Raw genomic sequence first — 25,161 nt, forward strand, 5'->3', positions numbered from 1 at the left:
CTACAAGGTCCTACATACTATTCATTTCGAAATATTTCAGAATAATCAGTGTACAACGCATTTTGTTTGATTGTGTCTGTTGTCAAGAGGTGCACAGAGAATGAAGCACAGAATGAAAAACCAGATTGGATAGTATCAAAAGATGAAATTCTCACATTATTTGTGCTGCTTGATGTAAGAGGGATACTTGCTCTAAGGAATGGGGTGTTTCTATATTTGGGCTTTATATGGATCATCTGGCAAGCTGCACAGCTCTTCAAATAGCTCAAGACATCATGTTGAAATATTGGGAAGCACGGAGGAGAATGACTTCATTGTTAAATCAGACAGACAGACAGACAGATAGATAGACAGATAGATAATTTGGGCTTTCAATGCCAAGAGACAGAATGTTAGAAATAATGAAATATTTTGATGTAAGATCAAAGAGAAGTTAGAAGTAAATGTTTGGTATTTAATGTTATTAAATCAGAATTTCTTTACTAGGTAAGATTTTCTTTTCAGGTTACTTTCTACTTTGCTTCAATGTAATAACACTTTATACTATTTACAAAATTACAATATTACGAGTGTCAAAAGAAAACTTTTGTGATAAGTATAACAACATGAGACGTCTAGGCCTACTATTCCTATCTTTCCACTGACAGCCATTACAAGGAGTTTCCTTGGCCCTTAAAAGCACGTCATTGAAAACTGAACTTAAATTAGTGAACTTCTGATGCACTACCTAGCGTGTTAAACATAAGACCACACAGGAAATTACGAAACTTCAGCTCTTATTCACTTAATTTACGAAAATATTTTATGGTACGGATTATCCGATTTTTTCGATTAACCGTCCAATTACCATTACAATGATGACAGTTGAAAGTGAGCATTGTTTTTCAACCCCAAATCGTATTAAAACATTTTTAAGAAATTCATGGGAAATGAAAGACTGAATGCTTTATGTAATAAAAATCAAGATTTAAGTCATTCCACCCTGGTACAAAATATTGTCTGAAGGGTTTCCATATCTTGAAAAAGATGAAACCAGACCTGAGAATCAACCACTTGCTGAACACGTCATCTTATGTCTTGTGGATCAAAGAAAGAGCTAAATGTAATTTGTGACAATTTTTTCACGTCTGTAGCTCTAGCTGAAAAGTTGAAAAACGACAACACTAATGTTGTACGTATAATGAGGAAAAAATCATAGGGATACACCACCACTTTCAATCAAAGACAGACGTACGAAAAGGGAGCAATTGGAAACCACTATCTACAAAAATCTGTTTGGTCACACACTGAAGTGAAGATTACCAGTGCAAAAGAACTATAATGGTCTAATTTTGAGTACTTTGCATCCTGATGTTTTTATTGAGGAAAAAAAGAAGACGATACCAGAAACAGTACTGTATTATAACAAGAACAAAGTTCAGGTGGGTGTTTTAGATCAAATGGCACGCAAATATTCTGTTAGAGCTGCAACTAGAAGGTGGCCAATCCATGTTCTCTGCAATATGGTGGATCTTGCAGCAATAAACTCCTGAATTTTGTACATCATACCAGTTGCAGAAAATTTATTCTTTCTTTAGTAGAAGAAATCACTCAGAAAAAACAAAACTCAGGATCTTCACTGCCAAGAAAGCAAGGTCAGACCAGTAGACTCTTGAAGCAGAAACACTGCCAGATGTGAAGGTATTGCATCAACATGTCGCCCAACATTTGCGACTTGTGTCAGAAGTAGGGTTGCCAACACTCCCGTATTTCCTGGAATTTCCTCTATTTGCCCCTAATTTTTAACAGTCTCCAGGCTCCCATATTATTCTCCTCTTCGAGCATTTTTCTCTATTATTTTTGCATAATGTAAACATTTTGATTCTAAACATTTGATTTTGTCGTGAATAATGATTGATTATAATTATGATGAATTTTGTTGTTCAAGAAATGCATTAAAATGTACCGTCTTTATAGAAAGTAATGCATGTCAGAAATGAGTTGTGTTAATGTTATAAATTTGAAGAAAAAAAACTGGCTAGTTTTGTTCTAAGCATACAAAGTAGTAATGCTTACGCAAAGAGGGTGTTTCATCTCATGAACAATAATTGGACAGCTGTTCGAAACATGAGCACTACACATTTAATCAAATCAGAGCTGAAAACTGCAGTCGACTTAAACTATTACGCAAGACAAAATGTCTCAAAATACTTAATTTAAGCCTAGTTGCCATTGCATAAAATAATTTTTTTTAAAGTAACTGAACCATATAATTTGTCTATTTTTATATGTGAAATTTTGTCTATTCCTTAGTCTCCCGTATTTTCTTCAAAAAAAAAAAAAAGTTGGCAACTCTAGTCAGAAGTATGCATGCAGAAAATGCTCTTGTCAATATGCAACAATTTGATGATAAAAAATAAGGTTTGCACTTTTAGTAGATACATAGAATGTTTGGTATTGTATATTTACAATTTTCATATTATAACACAGAAACTAAAATTTCACTGGAACTGTTTATATCATTATTGTTACTGTTTAAACTGTGTTTATTCATTATTAAAATCAATGTTGGCAATAATGTGGGTCTTGTAATTCATAATACTTCTAAAAATCATACACAAAATTTCAACTTGTACTAAAAATTAGTAATAAACTTTAAATTGTGAACAATGTCATCATAATCATCATCACCAATATGACTGTCGAAATCAGTGTTTTATAAAATTTTGACATAAATTATACAAATATTTTTGGTTTAAGAATCTTTAAGCATCCAAGGTAAACACTTGAGTCATTTTGACTGATTATTGTCCTTCTGGTAGGAGCTTTAAGCCATCCTACTAGTGTTAAGAGGGATCTATGAATATGTAAATTACAATTAGTGTTGTTGATTAATTTCCAAATAAGACAAACATTTTTTAATTGAACAAGATTTTACTCAGCACAATACCCAATATGGAAACAGAATAAAATATAAGTGTGTGAATAAAAAAATTAATCCTTCGAATATGGCAAATGTTAAGTTAATGATGCCATGAAAAACTATACACTTTCAACACATCAACATACATTCGTGCGCCCACAACCCTACTCACACACATGCACAAGGATGCACAACTAGAAAACATAGTGAGGTCAAATGAGTAGCCCAGTTGCAAAGCCTGCTACCAAAAAAATGAAATACTGGTAACCATGGTTTCAGTTTGTCATTCAGGTTTGTTCGCACAGCAGTTCCAAACTGGTTTGAACAGTTCTGAGTATGCGCACATGGATTTTACTCTTCCCACAGCACAAACTTCAAACTCTGACTGTTTCTAATAGTCATGCATTCATACAGCATGTCAAACTGTCAAAAATCGATTCCTGGCAATAGAAATTGATTTGCGAATCAAGTGCAAACCAATCTCTAATCATAGATGATGCATGCACATTAAGATAGTTTTGCCATTGTTTTCTGCGTTATTTACAAAAATAACCTATATGAGTATGCCCTAAATATATAATCAACTGTATTTTAATACTGTTGTCTCCATATAATTGCCATTTTTCAGGAAGATAATACTATATATAAGCATGTGTATTATTCTAAAGTTTTACAGCATCAGTCATACTTTTTATTCAATAGCTCTAACATTTAATTTTTTGGATGTAATTCCAGCTATTTTCATTTAATTTATAAAATATACAGCGTATACGAAGTTAATGTTTTTATTTTAGTTCACTTTTAAAACAAAATTCACAGTCTGTGATCATGATGCTTATGCTCTTGGTAAAGATAACACTATACTTCAGAATATTGCATAAGTACTTATGTAGCAAGACTATGCAAAGTGAAAATAATTTAAAAACCTGTTTTTTTTATTGATGGTACAAGGGTAGATAAATAAATAAACAAGTGCATAAAAAAAGAGATGTATCTTGCATCAAAAAGAAATGATTCAATGATGAAATAATGGCATATATGTACTTAAGCTTTATTATTCTGAAGTCATTCTCAGATTAATTGGAATAAAATTATTTTCCAGAAGTGTTTTAAAATAGAAGTTAGGCTAATTTAGGCCTGTAATTGTTCTTTCAGATGTCGGATTCAAACAATTCTAGTGATAACGATATGGAAAATATATCCAGTGGGGATGAGTTAAGCTTGCTGGAATTATTTGAGGAAAGAGACAGACCCAACTTATATTTAACATATATCCCTAGGTACAATAACAGTGAATTTATTATTTCCGTGTAACTCGCCATGTAGCAGAGAATCTCTCTCAACAATCTAATTTAATTGATTCTGTTGTCATACGTACAAACACTTATCTAGATGGCAGTGGTTCCAACCAGTTTGAAAATGCGTTCATACAGCTGAAATCACAGATGGTTTGAAATTAGTTTTCAAACCGATCATGTGCAATAGGTGAGATTGGAACAGTTTGCAAACAGTTCTCAAACTATCACAAACTTGCTGTACGAACAAACTTATTAGCTCCGTAATAAGCCATACATTAGGTTGCAAATCCAACTATAAACCCTTTAAATCTGGTAAATAAAACTGAATACCATACGGTTGCTAAGTGTGGAGAGCATAAGGATGCAATACCTGCTAACTGCACAATGCCATGTTTACTTCTGCAATACCTGCTAAATGTCACTGAGACAACATGGCTATAATGAGTGTTACGGATGCAAAAGCTGCTATTTCGACCTCTATAAGGATTACATTGAGCATACTAAAATAACGAATAAGAGGTTATTATACGTTGATAATGCATTTGAGACATCAGCTGGAGATTCTGCCTGCGCTTTATCAAGAACCTTTAACCTTTTATGTTACGCATGTTGATGTCTCGAAGTGGTTAGTGATTGATTATCTCGCAGTTTTTTCGACTTTTGCCGAAATGAGTGAGGATGGATATGGTAAATCCAGTTTCAATAACTGTGTTAGTATTGAGGGAGAAGATACAGATGATGAAGACAATGGTACCAGTGAAAAGGAAATGATTGTTGAGACCGACCTATGAAGTCTAGAAAGAGAAGATATGTCCAAAACGGTGGAAAAGCATGAAAAAGAGGAAAACAAAGTGAGAGTAATCTTGTAGGTAATCTTACAATCATATGATAATAATGCAATGAGAATTATGAGTTGGTAATGCAATATATCAACGGTCTGTTAGCATAGCCTTCACACCTCGGCTGGAAGAGGAATGTGGGAAGTTAACCAAACACAGAATTTATCTTATACGTTTTGGTTCTGCATTGTTTCCGATACTAACCGAAAGCCTTCCCAAAGAAGCCCATCTACAAGCACCCGGATGGTAAACTCAAATATAAAGAACTTTCTATGCAGGATGTACGAAAAATACATTAAAAAATTCACAAACAACCTGACCATGTATGGCAGAATAATTTCATATTGCAACATGTCTCTGTCAGTTCTGCAAGAAGAACATCCAACATAGATAAACTCAGACAGAAAATAAGCACATAGATTGTTTTACCTAAACAAAGAGACAATGTAGTTGAAAATGTTAGGGTGTGGACAGACTTTATAGGCATTCTTCACATTGGTAGAGATAGACTACACAGATTGTGTCAAAAATATTTTGAAAATGAAATAACACTCGTTGAAATGAGAGGAGACGACAGGCAAACACAGAAGTACAAAGAGAAAAAAGAAGCTGTAATATAGCATATAAAAAATTCAAATCCCTTCAAAGCCACTATTCTAGGTGCAAGAACTGTAACAGACAGTATCTGTGTAGTGAGCTCAACATCAACAACTGTGGTCTATGTACAGCTGTCAAAATAAAAAGTGGCCGCTCTCTAGAAACTAAGTTCTCTTCAGATATCTCCACTACAATTTGGAGACAGGCAATGTTACATGTTGTTGCACTATGTTGCCTGATATCTACAGTTATAATTAAAGCATTCTCTGTGTTACTGTTGTAGTGTAATGGCAGCATTTCGAGCTAGTACTCGTGAAGTTGTGCGTTCAAACACAACCTAATACTTTTTATGCTTCTTTTTGTTTGTTTGTCTGTCTGTCCTGTCTTTCATATGACTGTTTTAGTTTATTAACTTCGGGTTCATGAATCTATTATGCCATGATCGATCGCATCTTGCAGTCGATTGGTCATGGAATCGACTTGTCTTTCCAGTTCTCAGCCACAGCATCCCAGGCATCCTGAATGAGCTTCCACAAATCATCAGAACGTCTTGGAGGGGGATTGGGCCAATTTTTTCGCATATGCTTCTTTACTTGTGCCTTTGTAGCTCAGTCGGAAGAATGTCGGAATTTAGACGTCAACATCTCAGGTTCTAATCCTCGTCACTCCTTTCCATTTTATCGTTACAGAATATAATGTAATAATAAAAGAAGAAAAAACTAACACTAGTATTATGCAACTGTATTGTTTCAAATCTAATATTAAATTTATATTACTGTACTTATATCGCTAAAGAACGATAACAAAATATAAAGATAACTTGAATATTATATTGCTAAAGAATGATAACAGAATACAAATGATAACTTGAATATTATTTATATCACTAAAGAACGATAACAGAATATAAATGATAACTTGAATATTCTGTATACCACTAACGAACGATAACAAAATAAAATGATTACCTGAATATTATTTATAACGCTAAAGAACAATAACAGAATATAAATGATAATTTGAATATAATTTATATCACGAAAGAACGATAACAGAATATGAATAACTTGAATATTATTTACATCGCTAAAGAATAACAAAATAACTTTAACAAGGCTCGAACTCTCAACTTTCGAATCATTAAGCGAACACACTACCTCTGCTCTATGAGACGCAGATGGGAATGACTCCTGCTTAAAAATCTTAGTTCCAAAACTGCTGCTTCTATAAGTGCATGCATCATGTAACATCACCAATATCTGAAGTGGACTTAGAAAATATTCACTGTTCACGAGTGCAGCCACTTTTTCTTTTTGACAGCTGTACAAAGAAGAAAATCCTGAAGAGCTCCATGTTGATTATGACTATTACAGAATGGTATTTAATGCTAATTTTAATATCGGTTTTGGGAACCCAGTATGTACACAAATGCTCAACATATTCATCCCTTGAAAACAGGATTACAGTCGAAAAGAGACAAACTGAGACATAAGCATTACGAATACAGCTGAAAGTTCACAAGATCTGAAGTGATGTTTTTATAAACAACTACAGGAACAGATTGATGGCCAACTTATCCTTAGCTATGACTGTCAAAAAAAATCTATGAGGGGGGGAATGAAATATGAACTGAATTTTTTTTTTAAATTTTATTGAATCAACCAAAATAAAAAATACACTCGCCCCATTTTCCTACATAGTCTCCTGACTTTGCTACGCATTTTTCCCATCGAATTGGTAACTTTTTGATGCCATCCTTGAAGAAAGAAGAGGGATATGTGAGCAGCCACTCACGCACGAACTCTTCTACCATTATGTCATCATTGAATCAGTGTCCTCCCTATTTTTTCAGTGGTCCAAACAAATGGTAGTCGCAGGGTATAAATAATCTGGACTGTAAGGAGGAGGTTCCACAGTTACTCAATGAATTTCCTCCAATTTTTTCCACGTTAAAACAGTAATGTGCAGCCTTGCATTGTCGTGCACTTCCATAGCTTATTCTTACTGCTGAAGCAATTTCAGAAATCTTTATGTGCCGATCTTCTGCAATAAAGTCATATATGGCACAAATGTTGTCTGAAGTGATGCTTGGCAGTTGTCGCCTTTGATGGGTTTTGTTTTCCACAGCTTCCCATCCTGCGACAAATTTTTTATGCCATTCATACACTTCAGTCTTCGAAAGGGTTTCTTTCCCAAACTGTGCATGGAGACTCCTCAAAATTTCCGCAGGTTTCTCTTTCGCGAGAAATTTAATGATTATGCACTGCACAACAGACGTGTGTACCTCTTGCTCGCTCATGGAGGACTGACTCCAGCGGTCACTTCAAGCTGCCTGCAAGCATCACAATTCTCCTCTAAACATTCCCATCAACATCCAGTCATAGCTGCGCCCATTTCCATTTACTCCAGAGCCACCAGATTTAAATTCCGGTTTATATTTGATTCACCCTCGTACTTCTACCCAAGGTACCCGACCAACCAGCATATTATTCACACAAACTATATCTCTACAAGTTTACAATTTGTCACGGGCACTCAACTGTTCTCAAACCAAAGAAAACGCATTTGCTTACATCTGGACAGAAAACGAGTATGCCAAAGGCTCTAATCAAGTTGTATTGCCATACATCACCAGCTGATCCACACAAATATAGATTGTTTCACTTCTGTTTGCTTATTGTCTGATGGATGTAGTGATCAGAATAAGAATAAAACTATGCTTGGAATGGTGATCCACTGGTTTCTAAATGAAGCACCTGAAAACATGAAGAAAATCGAGATCTGGTTCCCCATCATTGGGCACTAGTTCATGCACCCCGAGAGAATATTTGGTAACCTAGAGAGACAATTCCAGGGCCTCAGCGTAATTGAAAACTCATCAGGGTATGTCAGAATAATCAAGTCCTTTGCAACGATTAACAATCAAGTTATGAAGAAATCTAGAAATTGACATTTCCAGTTTCAGAAGAGCAAGAAACTTATCATTACAAAGAGTGTCAGCAAAAGAACTTCTCGTTCAAGGGGAATCATTCTACAACTTTGAATCAGGCAAACTCGAAAGTTTAAAAGGCAAACATTTCCAAAAGGGCTACATTCCAAACTCCATTCCAATGGGCGTCATCCTTACAAAACAAAAAATCAGGGACATTAAAAGACTTCTGGAATTGTACTTCGGAAAGGACTGGTTTCGAAATGCAAACCTGAACTTTTATACCGAAATGTTCAACCAACAGCAAGGCCTTGGTCTTGCAGACCTGAATGAAGATGAGGATGAACATACGGATGTAGTGGACTTCGAACTCATGGATGAGGAAGAACTGAACATTTTGTAAAGTTGTTATACATTTAAGAGAACCTTCAAACTATAATATTATCCTGAATCCATTTTACTTTTGTTCCTATTCTTGTTTTATACTTTTTTTAGTAGTACATTTTTTTTGTGTGTTTAATAATATTTACGTATGTAATAAAAACAAAAATCTTCTACTGTCAGTTTGTTTACAAGTTAGTCTTGTCAGATAAACTGCTAACATTGATCAAATACCAGGTTTTACAAACTAGTGTATTGTTAAAATGGCTACCTACAGAGTTGCAAATCCTGCTAACTGCTCTATTCGGCTGCAAAACCTGCTATTTGTAAATTAATGTACAAAATAACTAATTATCCATTAATCATATATTTCTGTCCTGTAGGAAGAAAGATGAAATATTTTTTTCCCATTATTTAAATTAGAAATCATGCCTCTAGCATCTGGGGATAAGTTTTTACACAATTTTCCTCATTTGCCAAAATTCGTCTCACATGCAAATAACAGGTTTTGCAAATGGGCTACTCAAATGAAGTTTATAATGTTGAGAGAAATCATAACCACATAAACAATTGTAATTTTCAAGTCTGTTATGAAGTAAACATGTAGAATGATGACTGGGAAAGAAAAGAAAAGTTAGAATAAAATTATTTTTACTATAACCCATCTCAGAATCAACATCTTGGAGGAATTTACAGTTTGAAGATTTATGTAACCCAATTTTGTTTTAAAACCACGTGATTTAATTTAAATCATCTCAACACGGAAAATAATAGCGTACCAATATAACTTAAAATGAATATACAGTAATTAATAAAGAAACAATGATGCTACTTAGAGAAACTGTATTTTATTTAGTGAAAACCATTTTCAATATGAAAAGCGCAGTGTATTGAAAGAGGGTATCAACATTTGAAAAGAAAGAATAGAAAATATTTACAGAAAATAAACATTTTTGGGCATGAGTATTTACAACATTCTACAGCCATGAACAAGACAAAATAAACCACAGGCTAGCATCATTATCAAACATAGTTTTTATGAGCTTTAACTGAGTAAGATACATAACTACAGTGATAAATGTTCTCACTTAAGGATTGAAGTGTATAAACATTAATGAAATCGAAATTTAAAACATGTTTTAATAAACATGAAAATATGAATAATTATTTCCTCCTTCCTGTACATGCCTTCGAATATAACAATTCACTTCAATAACTATACTTCCAATAACATACATAACCGAAGCAATTATGTTATGAACAAATTTGCACCCTTCCAGCTGTTTATATATTTCCTTACTACTTACTGAACAGAAAAATAATTACTGGTGGCTTTAAAGTAGAAAGATGTTCAAACAATTCACACAGCTGAAAATTATGCTCACATGATCAAATTTCCTTTTTCAAAAAATTAACACACTAAACATTAGGGCTCAACATGCTGAATAATGAATGCCCTTTTTTTGTAAGTAATATAAAACTCAGGTATGTAGTGAAATTGAGGATTTACAGAATATATTTTTTATTGTATTTAATGTCTGAAGCAACAGATCAATGCATGAAACTGTGACAGACAAAAGTTGTAGAATTTTTTCACTTAATCACAACAGGAAAAATACAAAAAAATATGTGCAAAATTTGATGAATTTACACAACACAGTTTCAGTTTCATATCAATAAATAGTGTGTAAAGATAATGAGTATTACAAAGAAATCAAGTACCTACAAGATAACTGTTCATAGTATAAAACAATGCAATAGACTTATGAATTCAAATACACATTAATATGTTACTAAACAGAAAAGTTGATCATGGTCATAATTTATATACTATGTTGACAGAATGTGTTGAAATCAATAATAGTAGCAATAATCGTTAAAGAAGTGTATCTGTACAATTGTGTGTACTGTTATATTGCTTGTCTGTCTGTCGGTCCGGCCTCACAGTCTAATTTGTCACTAAATTACATTTAACACATCAGACTATATAAGAAATGAATAGCATGTGTACACAGGTTAAATAAAATACAAGTTTGTACTCACTGTCCACTCAGTTCCATTCTTAAAGTTAAGCTGTACACTCTGTACAGAAATGTGTTTTTCACAGAGGCAGACTGTCCAAATAGGTTTAAAACTGTCCTCTATAAATCAAAAATAAACTTTACCTCAACATGTTAGACATGTTGATGTTAAAGTATACTAAATACAAAAATTATTTTCTTCCCAGTCTTTCTAATCGTTTTTGGGTATAACTGAAGTAAAACTTCATTAATAATTCGAAATAATTGTACAATATCATATATAATTGGTTTCTATCTCTGATTTATGTACAGTGATAAAATATGGATCACAAAGACCGAATGAAATGGTGTACACCAGCAGATAATCATTAAACTTCTTTTAATGTCATTCATCACAATGCCAACATTTCACATCTGTGATATCTTGCAATGTTCCAACAGTGCTTGAATTAAAACTGTTTAGGAGCAATTCAAATTCACAGAGACTTGTGTCATTCATTTGTCCAGTTCCAGAGCCGCATACTGCTCTTCATCTACCTCTGTCATCATGAGATTACCATCTGGTAGCAGTAGAACTACTCTTCTTGTTCCACCTACAGACATACATCAATGTATTAACAATAACTCAATATGAAAACAAATATACAGTTCTGTACTACACACACTGATCGGGAAGAGAAAAAGGAATTGGTTGGGTCACTGGCCGAGAAGAAATTGCCTGTTGAAGAATGTACTGGAAAGAATGATGAATGGGAGAAAAGTTTGATAGATAGACGAGATTAAGGTATGTATACGGATCATATGCGGAGACTAAGAGGAAGGCAGAAAATAAGAAAGATTGGAGAATGCTGGGTATGCAGTGAAAGACCTGCCCTTGGGCAGAAAACTAGGAATGAATGTATTGCAACATGACCATAGAAATGGATATAGACTAATATACCTTCTACATGCTACAGTTTTATCAACAAAGTATGGAAATGTACACTTCTTGAAATTATCAAAGAGATACCTTCATGTACACTCCTACCTGTATACACTGAGCCTCTAAAGTAAGTCCCACTTTCAGTAATTTAAAGTGCATAGTCTGGTGGATGAATTATGATAAATCAGGTGACATGTTTAAGAATAGTCCTTCTGGTTTTGTTTTGTTTTCATTGTAGTTTCCCTAGTTTACTGCAACAATACAGCAATGGTGTTTAATCTTTCCACATCCTGCAATTCGATGGAAATGATTGTACTACGCAAGTGCAACACTCTTTTTGAAATAAATATGGAAAGGAGACACCCGCTATTGTCATGGCAGCTTGTTTTTACCCACAGAAAAAGACCAGACATCCTGTAATTTTCAATGAATGCACTGAGCATGTATGGGAGCCTTTTCAATGTAGCCCTCAGAAGTCCTTGTGGAAAGCCTTTCATGAGCTGGGAATACCGCAACAGACTTTGGAAGATGCTATTGAAACATTTACAGATTAAGCCATATAATTTGCAACTTCATCAGAGGCTCATACACCCCAATAAATAAGATATTGCTTCACCTGGAGTTTCCAAGAGTTTGGCAAGGAAGATAGGTTTATGATGTATCTCATTCGGCAATGAGGCAACATTTCACATGAGGGGAAAGGTGAATCATCACAATGCCGAATTTGGGATACCGAGAATCCATACAAAGCAAAAGCAAAAATAGAAAACATTTTCAAATGCATTTCCTTATGGCATGTCTAACATCATCCTTAAGTTTATTTGGACAGTTTTCATGAAAGAGCTGATGTGTTAGCAAAATGGGACTCTAAAATTGAACAGATTGTGAGTCAATTTTCATATGAATCTATAAAACTATCAAACATAAGATTAAGAGGGCTGCCATCAGCATTTTCTAAGGTTTGTAAACTTTTTTCACAAGTGCTGTGCTAGACTATTTTGTATCATTTCAATTATCAATTTAAACTTTTATAGAGACTTCAAAACTCATTTAATGATCTCACGACAGAAGTTTATTTACTCTTCATCCAGTATCTATTGCCTGTGTTTAATTTTTTCAATTTGACTGCAGAAAGTCACTATGTATATTTTTTTAAAAGATTTGCTGCATAAATTGCTCTTTCGGTTTGTAAAAATTGATGCACTGTCTGGGCCTAATCTTACAAGTGTTAATATGAATAGAACTAATCAACTAGAAAATTCAGAGTTCTTCATTATTTGACATGTAAACAAATTCTCAGAAAGCTAACAGATTATGGAAGTGCAAATCTGGCTTTCAGGTAGAAGCTCCCTGTGAAGTAGGCTTGAATAATTTCAAGGGAAAAATTGTTCCAGGGCCGGGTATCAAGCATGGGACCCTTCGCTTAGCGCACGAATGCTCTACCGACTGAGCTACCCCAGAAACCATACACGACACCGTCACAATTCTTCCCTTCATAACCACACAATTCAAATGGGCTGACAAAATGCCAGAATCCAACTTTGAGTGGACACAATTCTGTGCGATTTAAATTGTGGCTTTCTGTTAACGTACCTACAGTAACGAATATATTTATGCAAATCTGGGCTTTCAGGTATAATCTCCCTGTGAAGCAGGCTTGAATAATTTCAGGGGAAAAATTGTTCCGGGGCCAGGTATCGATCAAGCAGTCCTAACTGTACAGCCATACTTCGTGAGTTTTATATCAGATTCATGATGAAAACATAGACCCACATCAAACATGGTTTCATTTCCATGGAACCAATATTGGTCCCCTAAACAAATTACTCTCCTCCTGATAAGAAAGTAGAAATAAGTTTGCCAAGAGTGACGAGATCATAGGACTGTATTTTTTTTTTTCAGGAACCAGTGAATAACGAGATGTATGAGGATATTCATTTTACGACCTTTTCTTTGGAGATTTAACTGACAGCATAATTTCGCAAGTTTTCGAGAAGATTCGGCCATAACTTCCACAACAAACCTGTCTTTACAAGCAAGCAAGCAAGCAATCAATCAATCAATCAATCAATCAATCAATCAATCAATCAATCAATCAATCAATCAATCAATCAATCAATCAATCAATCAATCAATCAAGTGTTCTATGACAGAGTTATCAGTAATAATGTGTAGCCTCCTGGACTTCCCCCTCAACCCCTGTAACTTTTATCTGAGGGGAGGCATTAACAGACAAAGCATACAGAAGGAAACCACATACCTTAGAATAACTAAAAACTAACATGTGCCAATGGGAGCTGCAATGAGTGATGGATAGCTTTTTCAGACAAATCGCAAATCTTTGGAAATGGAAATAGGCAATTTCAACATTACCTTCAACATTCTTAAGTAAACATCTTAACTCTTATATTCAATAAGGTGTTAGGGAAACTACATAAATTTCAGTAGCGGCTCATAGTTAAGAGCACTTAGGTGGAGCCGCCCCTATAAAAATCTCCTACAAAAATCTTGACATTTGTGTTTAATAGTAGAATAAAGATTTCAATAGAGGAGAAACATCGAAATTTTACTCAGCTCATTCGTTAATAACAGTCAATATATTTGGAACTGTTGGTACCGATAGATGTTTTTGAGATAGGTTACATAGTAATAATGGAGGCTCAACCTCTAGTTTACCTTCCGCACAATAGAAACAGGAGAGGGTGGTTTCCTGGTGTAGTCTGGCTAATAAGGGTACAGCTTAGGTGTATAGATCTTACGCCTTGAGTCATTGCAAACATTTTCTAGCTCCAAGTTTTAAAAAAAACTATCTTGGAGAAGAGAAAAGAAACAATGTCTGACACTCCATTCTTGAGGTTACATATCTGCTCTCTCATTCATTTTAAGGTAAGTGGCCTAATTGGCATTTTAGGATAACATTGTGATGATAAGATGGAGTAGTTTAGTTATTCGCTGACACAATTGATATCCCTGGTATCCCATAAAGTGAAAGTTTTTCAAAACTCCGTGAGGAACAGGAAAACAACACAATGGAAATTCTAATGCTCGAATTAGTTTTGGCTTGTCCTTTGTAATATGAGTATCAGTATTGTATGCGGTTGTGAACTTGTGATTCTGAGAACCATTTGCAAGTGTTTATTTGAGAACAATCAATTGTGTGTGTAATATATCGGGAAAAAGTTTGGACCATGAAACTAAATTAAAAGTGAAGGAACTTGGCACACCTCGTCCTGATCTTAAAATTGTTCAAGAACAAAAACGGTGCAAATCACGAGGGAGTTATACTCGTAATTTTACAGAGCATTGTATTGTATAATGCAACTGAGTGGGTGTGTGGATGTGAAATGAAAAATGAATTCTTTTGCTTCACGTGCCTTGTCTAATGACAGCCATTGGACTGAGACTGGGATTACAGACTTATAATTCAAGTGAAAAACACGTAAATGGTTTTATTGAATTTTCGTACTAGGAAAGGTAGATCACTGAAGTGTGAAAAAATACAATGAAAATGTATCTAAGAACCGATACATACTAGAGAAACTGATAGATTGCATTAGGTTCTGCAGCAAGTATGAGCTCGTCTTAAGGGGGCATGATGAAACTGAAAATTCCAACAATCCTGGAATTTTTCGTGGCTGGTTAGTCTCATGTCAGAATTAGATAGTGTTCTGAAGCAGCACATAGAAATAACAGAAAACCGCGTGTTCTTGGGTCTCTCAAAAACTATTCCAACTGAATTATTGGATTCAATTTACGAGATTTGCCTTAATATGATTAGAACTGAATTATCACAGACTGATTATATAGCAATCGAAGTTGATGATACTACCGACAGTGCAACTCTGTCACAGATGGTTTTCATAGTTTGATACGAAGTACTGGGGAGTATAAATGAAAGATTCATTAGTTTCGTCCAGCCAAAAAATAATAAGTGTGAAAGGTGTAAGTGAAGCCATCTTCAGTGAGCTAGAAAAAATGAAAATAAATGAGACACCTGAAAAGCTCATTGCTCAGAGTTATGATGGATATTCAGTCATGAGTAGGAAAAATGGTGGGGTTCAAGTGAAGGTTACAGAAAGATATGAAAGTGCCCATTTTATTCACTACTATGCACATCATTTAAATTTAATTTTTGAACACTGCGTAACTGGGAATAAGCAAGTGCGAATTTTCTTTAGTAACCTGGAAGAAGTCTCTTCCTTTTTTTTTTTCAGTCTCCTAAATGTACCGCTGTATTTGACGAGGTTGTTCCCAGCTGCCCTCAATCGAACAGGTGGAATTTCAAATCATGGTGTGTACACAAATACAGACAGGAAATTGTGGAATGCCTGGATAAAGTCATTGATCACGAAAGTAATGACTACAAGACACTGAATAAGGCCATGGGAATAAAGAGTTTTCTAAGGGACGATAATTTCCTATTTTGGTTAGATTTGTTTAATAAAGCTTGTTTGTTCGATTCTGTAAAGACAATGAAGTATGTATCTGACTTTGTCATCTGCTCAGCATGTCAGATCTTCACTTGATATAGACAATTGCTGGGAAGAGGAACACCATGTGCTAAACGTGATCGTTTTATGGACTCGTGGAGGATGTGTGCGAAAGAAGTTTGTGATATAATCACGACTCAAATCAATGATAGTTTTCTATTTAGTGATCATCTGTCGGTGGCAAAGTTGTTTGGGCAGTCACTGTATCCAAGACATCAAACTGCTTTCCCTGATAATGAACTGAAAATAACTGTTGGTTTGTTTAATTTGAACCCTAAAGAACTGCGTCACGAACTTAATGTGCATATGGCCGAACAGATTTTGTGAAAGCATCTGGTGCATTAACTTTATTGAACTGTCTTTATGAAAACAATTTGGTGAATGCTTTTCCTGAGAGCGTTAAACTCTTGAAGATCATAGTGACCACTGCAGAGGTAGAACGGTGCTTCTCTACTCTAAAACAAGTGAAAACTTTCACATGAAGCACAATGAAAGAGGGCCGCCTTTGTGCACTTGCAATGTGTTCCATCGAAAAAAACTTCTGGAATTGCGAAAATTCAATGAACTAGTCATAGACCACTTTGCAGCGCAGAAAGAGAAAAGGGCCGATTTCGTCTACAAACAAATGGATTAAGGTAAGTGAAGTGCCCGTTATATATAATTTATTGTTAAAAATTCCCAGTTACGGAAATATACTAATAAAAAATAAAGAAATATTCATGCCAGAGGCCCTGAAAAATTTGCCTAGAGCCTTCCTCAATTTTAAAATCATGAGACGCGACTGATAAGTTTGGTTACACTGCCAGCACCAAGCAATTTCCTAGCTTACTATACAACAGGATACATGCCACCTCGCATTCTACTGTGGACACCCAGTACAATTCTTTGAATTGCTTATACTTCTCATCAAACTCGAAATAGACAACATTCATTCATAATTTATTAATGAACTGTTTAATTCTGAAGGATTATTTTATGGAAGGAAACTTATTGTTAAAAAGAATAATTAACTTGTTTAAAACTTCTCAGATCATAACAAAAGATACACTTACCTGTCCCAGAAACTGGTTCTCCCTCTTGGACAACTTGGGCTACCACCTGGGCTTGTGTTGTTTCTTCTCCCTGGTCAACACCCGATGTAATCATCAATTGTCCACTGTCCGCATCTCCTTCTTTCACATAGAACTGTGAGCATCCACTTCCTCCACCTATCACATTCACTTGATCCGGCATAAGTTGTGCAACAGCCTCAGCAACTGCTGTGTCCAGTGTAAGAACTGAACCATCCTCCATTCCTGCAGCCTGTTCTGCTGTCACATACACACACTGTTGCTCTCCATCTGCAGACACTAGCATTGCTTCCCCCCCTTCCTGTTCCTCCTCTGTTGAAATCTGATATACAACACCATCTTCTCCTGTTATTGTCACTAACTCGGTATTAATTTCACTGCCACCTGAAACGTTACCAGCAGTACTACTCCCACCATCACTATTGTTACTGGCAGAATCTAAAAACAGTTTTCTTGCTGGAACAGATATACCTGCACCTACTTTCGATGTAGACACCTGCTGCTGAGTGTCATTTGTGCTAGTACTTGTGGTGCTAATCTTAGTAACTGTCAAGCCTTCCTCTGTCCTTAATGTGTCCATGTAAGACGTGGGATCGGTAACATTACTCTCAATCACGGTTCCTGTTGTTCCACCCGGACTCATCTCCACCTTCAGAAGTGTTTCTTCCTCACCAGTTGGATATGGAGATTCCTGGGCAATTTGGATCGGCGAAGTATCTCGCTTATCAGGCAAGATTTCTTCTACTTCTTCTTCCTCTTCAGGTTTTGATTCTGGTTCAGCCTTTGGTTCTGGTTCAGGACTTGGGACTGGGGTTGGTTCTCCCTCTGCTTGACCCAAAATTTTTCCCGTTTCAGGACACAAAGTAAATGGTCGTGGTGGACTATCAGGTTCCAAAGAAGGAAGATCACCCATAGGGAGCTCTGGTAAGGATTCAACTCCATCATCACTCTCACTACTCGAATGAACTTCATGGAATTCCATGTGAAGTCCATCACCATCCACTAATTTACTATCCCTCTGTCTCCCAACATTATTGACACCTTCACCTACTGCAAACCCCCTCCCCCTGCCTCTGCCAATCAGTTTCTTTAATTTCATATCTTCTGGCTTCAAACCAGGTTTCAATGGCACTGACCCAGCTGGCATTAGAACATTGCCAGATCCCTGTTTCACTAAGACAGCAGTTTCCTTTGCTTGCGGTTTCTTTGGAAGTAATAATCTCTGTTGAGCTGCTATTGGCGTAGATGTTCCATAACTCTGCACTGCCTTACCCAACATTGCATGGATAGGTTTAATACCACTCTTTACTTGTGCAGCAGGAGAGGGAGTTCGAATCAAACCTCTTCCCACAGGAGACTGCAGAGGAGCTTTAGGTCTGAGAGCACTTGTAATTTTAGTCTGAATTCCTTGCACTCCAATAGGTGATCGTTTAACACCAGGAGATCCTAAGCTTGGTCTGAGTGACAAACCAGATAATCTAGGCTGCAGTCCCGGACGCAAAGGTGACTGCAAAAGACCAGGTCTTTGGGTTAACATAGAAAGTGGCCGTGGGTTTGAGAGAGAAGGTCGAGGACCAAGAACCCTGGGTGATACAAGAGGAGGTCTTCCAGCTTTAGAGCCGACATTAGATAGTCCTGACTTGAGGCTACTTGGTGGTGTCACTCGGACTAGACCAGAATTAACACTTAAAGACGATCTTATTGGAACACCTTGTTTTGTTGTAGCCTGACTTAAAACATTACGACTTCCTGGTGGTTGGGAGAGAGTTTTCCTCACAATACCGGACTGAATGCCCTCACTTTTAGTCCCAGACATCACAACTCCCACACTCCCTGCTTTCTGTCCTTGTGGAGATTGTTTAGTTGGTGCTATTTTTCCTTTCACTGGTGATGGTGGCAAATCATTAAGCTTAACAATTCCAGATTTATTTGAAACTATGTAAACTCCTGAAGTAAGATTCGGTACTTGTCTTGGATCGACCTTAATAACACCTTTCGAATTTGCAACAAGCACTGGAGGCTGTGATGACGATGTCTGTTTTATAAGAGTTTGTGATTTGTTTTTATGTTCGGGAGAAGAATCTGATGCTAAACCTAATTCTACAGCCAAATCTTTCTCTCCTGATGGAGAATTCTTATTTTTAGTCATTCCATTTATAGTGTTACTTCCATCAATAGAATGAATTCTTTTTGGAGGTCTGCCAGGTCCTCGTTTTATGACTTCTTCTCCGACCTGTACCATAGAACCTTTATTGACTGCTTTGTGAATGATTCCAACCACTTTACCCTGATTTCCTTGCAGAGACACAATACTGTGTTTTGCTCTCTTCCTGTCATTTGAGTCTTCATCAGAAGATATGCCACTATTCAATGATGTACCCATTTCTCCTCCACTCCAATCGTCATCCGGAGGTTCTAATTTGATTTTCTTGTCTGGTGCTAAGTCATCATCAGAATCACTCTCCTCTCCTGCTTTTCTTTTGCCTGTAAGTATAAAAACGAAATTTGGGAACTAAAAGGGACAGAAATACTTAACATTTCATTACAGAGAATGATTTACTATACCTGCTTCAAATTCCTTCTTTGTCATAGAGCCACACCAAGATTTAACCTGCTCCAGAGCCCTTTTCTTGCTACTTCGCACTGGACGACTGCAACACACAAGATAAAATTAAGTTTTAAAGTCAGGGTTCGAAAGTGAAATTGAATGAAGAGGTCCAATACTTCAAATGAAGAATGCAGCAGAAAGCAATTAAAATCGTTTTTATATATTTTATAGAAATGTTTTTCGCATCCTAACATTATGTGAAGCAGCTACACAATTTTATAAAATCACTCTACTTAAATGGTTAACATCAGCAATCCTTTGATACTCAGGGTTACATAATGTGCTATTTTACTTGTATGTTTCTTGTTCGCCATGCCTATTAGTGTTAAGTCTTCAGATAATTTCACAAACATGTGTTCTTGAATTCTTTATTTCTAATACTGATTCCAGAAATGGCCACCACTTTTATCCAACATGTCAGGTTTTTAGAAAATGTAGAAGTTCAGGTTTTACAGTTTTATCCAATTATCATAAATATTGAAACACTAATTCATATAAGAAACAAAACTTTTGGTAAATATATTTTGAAAATTCTCTAAAGAAATGTCCTAATAATTATTTCACTGCTTTAAGATGGGAGAGGGGTGAAAGAGGGAAAAGGTAAGTATTGATTTTCAAACTTCCTCTTTTTCCATTTCCTTAAAGATCCCGCTGCTTTACAGTCTCTCTGCAATATCAAATAGTAGCCAGTCATCATGTGCTGTAATGTCCTGATGAAATCTTTACCATGCTCTTCACTAAAAATGTCCTAGATTTACTGGAAAGTAGCCAACAAGGGAGTGCATAAAGTGAACCTTTACATTAATGTTGCAGCCCAACTTCTTGAAGTCTTCCAGCATATATTCTACAATATTCTTAAAATATGGATCCTTGTGTCCCAGAAAGTTTTCAGTAACAGAACTGAAGGCAGTCCATGCTTCTGTTTCTCTCGCATTTATTACTTCCTAAATCTTTGCCCTTTAATAAATCATTTGTGGATATGAGGACTGATGAAAATTCCAGTTTTCAACTTACTATGTTATGGAATGACGATGGAATGGAGGAATACTGATGGAATAATGTAATGCCTAATATGGGGAAATGGGAGGATCCCAAGAAAAACCCCAATTCCGATCTTTTCTGCCACAAGTGTCACTATGGACAAACCTTAAACAATATAGTATTTTACTTGTTTTTATTACAAAAATTCTTCCCTAGATATGGACCACTGGTTTAAAATATATGTGCCGCGGGATTTTAAATAACTTTAATGTGCACACGTTGAAAAAACGCTGCTCAATGGGCATGCTCATAGATGTCACTAGTGCCGAGAAGTGCAGACCATTTAGTTTGTATGATGATGATGATGATGATGATGATGATGATGGAGAACTGTTGTGATGTAACAGGAGAACCAGAATACCTGAAAAAAGCCCCTGTGTTGCCTGGACCACAGAACATTGCTGAATTATCAACTTATCAATATCACAAACAAAATAGAATTCTCATTTTATATTAACTATCATTGAAATAAAATTAACAGCACCTGTAACTAAGAATACACTAGGTCCTAATCCAATATGTAGATAAATACAATTAAAAACATAAATTCTCCATTTGCAAAGGTATCCATTAACAAATGATTGAGACACCTCAAAACAATTACATTTCTGTTAGAATCTGAAAATTAATACTTGTACTTCTGATTATTGTACTTTCAGCACAAAGCAACTGACTCTTCACGAATATTGGTGGGTGTATTATTACTATTTCTGCGTAATATACCATAAAAAGAATATTATTTTATCTTCTAACTCTTCACTAACTATTAACAATACATTTCAAGTAAGAAATGCTGTTTACCTCTCAATACTTGATACTCCACTAGGTCCAGGCTGACTCAGCTCATCAGGTTTTGAAGTGGTCTTAACAACTTTTATTATTGGCTTTGGGACCAAACCCTGATTTATTTTCTGCTGCTGTTGCTGTTGTTTTTGCTGCTGTTGTTGTTGCTGTTGTTGTTGTTGCTGCTGCTGCTGCTGCTGTGGTTGCTGGGACAATTGATTTGCTGTTTTTTGTTGTATTGCTTTTTGTCTTGCAAGGTTACGTTCAAATGTTTCTACAAGTTTATCACAAGCTGCCATGTTCTCCACAGGTTCCCAAGTATTTTGATCACTGGTAAAAGAAAATGTTGCACAACATGAGTTTGTATTTTCATGGATACAGGAGTTAGATTAATACATGTAAGCTAGAAAATATAAACAGTGCACACCCTTCCCCTCTCGAATATACTAATTTTCTCAATAGAAGAATAGTAGTCACAAATACCATCATTCGGAAATGTGCATTGATTATTATACAAAAAGTTTAAAAATCATAACCACCACCTATCATGGGGATCAGATATTATCCCTGTACTACTATCAATTTAGAAATAGAAATATCAAAATAAATGTAGTGTAATTTCTAATTGGTTAGCAGTTATTTAACTTATATATTTATATGTTGTTGTTGTTTTCTAATGCCAGGCGTTTGACAATAAAGTCATTTGACCTCTTGCACTCCAATATTTTTCAAAGATATTATCATGGGCAGCCACTGAAGCACAGATTTTGAGGTGTTCCGAATCCATTTCTTGGTTTGAGTTGCTCAATGGGCAGTTAGGGGACTGATACATTCCAATTCTATGCAGGTGTTTGGCCAAACAATCATGGCCTGTTGCCAATCTAAATGCAGCTAGACGATTTTCGTGGTAAATCGGGAATTAACTGTGGATTTTGATGCAGAGAGTTCCATTTTTTTCCTTGGGATTGTGTTATCAAATTTTGTTTGTTGAAGTCTAAGTATGTAGATTTAATCAACCTTTTCACAGAGGAATACATAGATTTAGTAACAGGTCTGTAAGTAGCAGTGCTGCCCTTCTTTGCTAAAGCATCCGCATTCTCGTTTCCCAGGATTCCACAATGGGATGGTATCCATTGGAATACAATTATTTTATTGAGTGATATTAATTGAGAGAGCATTTTAGTTATTTCTGCTGTTTGAGATGAAGGTGTGTGTTTAGAGACTATTGATAGAATAGCTGCTTTGGAGTCTGACAATATAACTGCATTTTTTAATTTATTGATGTGGCATAGAAGATTCCTGAAACTTTCACTCATTGCAATGATTTCTCCATCAAAACTTGTTGTTCCATACCCAAGAGATCTATAAAGTTAGAAGAGACAGCACGTAACACCTGTACCGGCACCTTGTTCTCTGGAGATCAAGGATCCGTAGGTGTATAAATGAAGCCAGTTTTGTGGAGGGTACCTAATATTAATTGTCTCTAAAGACAATTGTTTTAGTATTTCAGTGTTTACTTCTGATTTTAGTATTTCTTCTGTTAAATTTAGATTATATTCTATATTTAATAGAGTTAAAGGGTTTGGTTTAATTTGTAGGTTTTCTTTTAAATTCGGGATATTGATTCTTGAACAATGGATATGAAACTTTTTTGAGTTTTCAATCTACAGAGAGGACAAAAACAGTTTACTTACAGAATGTTACCATATGTTATCTAATGTCAAAATTATACTTAAGACAAGCGCAAGCATTTTTACATGTTTCCTGCATATCACCTAGGGCAGCTTTTCTCAAACTTTTCTGAAGTAGGGACCACTTTTTTAAATCAGAACAGTTCCACGGACCACCTTACTCTTGTTCCCTTTGAAAGGAAATTTATCATTTATGTAGCATATTTTAATATCAATATACTTACATTTTAATGTAGAAATAATTAATTAAAATTAATTTAATTCAATTAATTTTATATTAGTATTAACTAATTAACTTAATGTTAATAGAAGAAAATTTCTTATATTGTCATCTGCAAAAAAGAGAAATAAAAAATTAATGCAGAAACATGCCCGATTTTCAACAAGTAAAAATGCAATTTTGCATGTTCTATTATTGGTGTATAATGTACAGTACGTGACCATTTCGATGTGCAAACTATTAAGAAAGTCATAAATACATGAAAAGGTTCGGTACTTTGGTTCTGTTATGAATTCGGGTAGTCCCTAGCTGGGTTGCAGGCACGGCGCCAGATGTGCATGGAAAAGATAGCGAGAAACACCACATTCATAGTGCTTTAAATCCCTCTATTTTTGCTGAGAGTAGAGTGGGAAGTCGATAGACGGGTAGGGTAAATAAATTTCATAAAATGTCAGTACCGGTACTGAGAGAAAAAGTGAAAGGCGATTGCCATGTATCATTTACAAACCCTGAGATTTTCAGCTATAGTGTGATACGCAATTCGTTTGAATTTTATTTTTCTTCTGTCCTTTTGAAAGGCCACAAGGGCAGACCACGAGGACCACAAGTGGTCCGCGGACCATAGTTTGAGAAAGGCTGACTTAGGGTAAGAACTATTTTTCAGCTGATATGAAAGTATTTCTCAATTTTCTGTTATGTATTTTTTTAATGAATAGCAATTAAAAACATACCTTGTGGTTATTACCATAAGCATCATGCAATTAAAATAACCATATACGCACGCACAAAAAGAGTTCTGGAGTTTCATGGAAATACATTTTTCAGCAGTAATGATACCAGAGAAATTATTTTCGGAATGTTATCTGTACATACTGTTTTTTTTTTTCAACAGCTAATGGGCAGATATTTTCCATATTCAGTATCTATTAGTCAATTCATTCAACAGTGATGCGCAAAAAATGTATCCATTTTTTCTAAAAACTGATATGTTAATGTAACATACAGCCTTATTATGTATTTTTCACAATTACTAATAAAACTGCTATTTCATATTACCTTGTATGCAACTGCTCTCTAATTACATATTAATTCAGAAGTCACCCAACACCTTAATACAGTTACATCAGTGATACTCTCACTTAAAGAAAAGAAGCTCAAGAAGTTCTACCTATATAATTGTATTTCTTTTTGAGGTGAGAATAATGCTATTCTGACATGAAATGAACTTTAAATGCAGTCTGTTATATTGTAAATGATCACTACAAGTTATTTAGACTACCTGTCAAGTGCTTCTTAACTTCTGCTCAATTCAGAGAAAAAAAATAAATTCGATATCCATCTAAATAGACTACTTCCATGATTTATATGA

At 35.3% G+C, this 25,161-nt stretch overlaps 1 protein-coding gene across 5 annotated transcripts in view; it reads right to left on the reverse strand.

The window, feature by feature from the left end:
• Positions 1–9,774: 9,774 nt before the first annotated feature.
• Chro (chromator) overlaps positions 9,775–25,161 on the reverse strand; it is a 47,918-nt gene continuing 32,531 nt past the window's right edge. For 4 of the 5 annotated variants that reach the window (XM_069834647.1, XM_069834646.1, XM_069834648.1 and 1 more), the window contains 4 exons: positions 21,900–22,211; positions 20,015–20,100; positions 17,432–19,933; positions 9,775–11,560 (listed from right to left, as the gene is read on the reverse strand). In XM_069834647.1, coding sequence (XP_069690748.1) covers positions 11,463–11,560; positions 17,432–19,933; positions 20,015–20,100; positions 21,900–22,211 — 2,998 coding nt within the window. In that variant the 3' untranslated portion in view covers positions 9,775–11,462. The remainder of the gene's footprint in view (positions 11,561–17,431; positions 19,934–20,014; positions 20,101–21,899; positions 22,212–25,161) is intronic. The other variant, XM_069834649.1, reaches the window with a different exon arrangement.

The sequence above is a fragment of the Periplaneta americana genome, chromosome 9, assembly GCF_040183065.1.
Source record: "Periplaneta americana isolate PAMFEO1 chromosome 9, P.americana_PAMFEO1_priV1, whole genome shotgun sequence".
In the NCBI taxonomy this organism is placed as follows: domain Eukaryota; kingdom Metazoa; phylum Arthropoda; class Insecta; order Blattodea; family Blattidae; genus Periplaneta; species Periplaneta americana.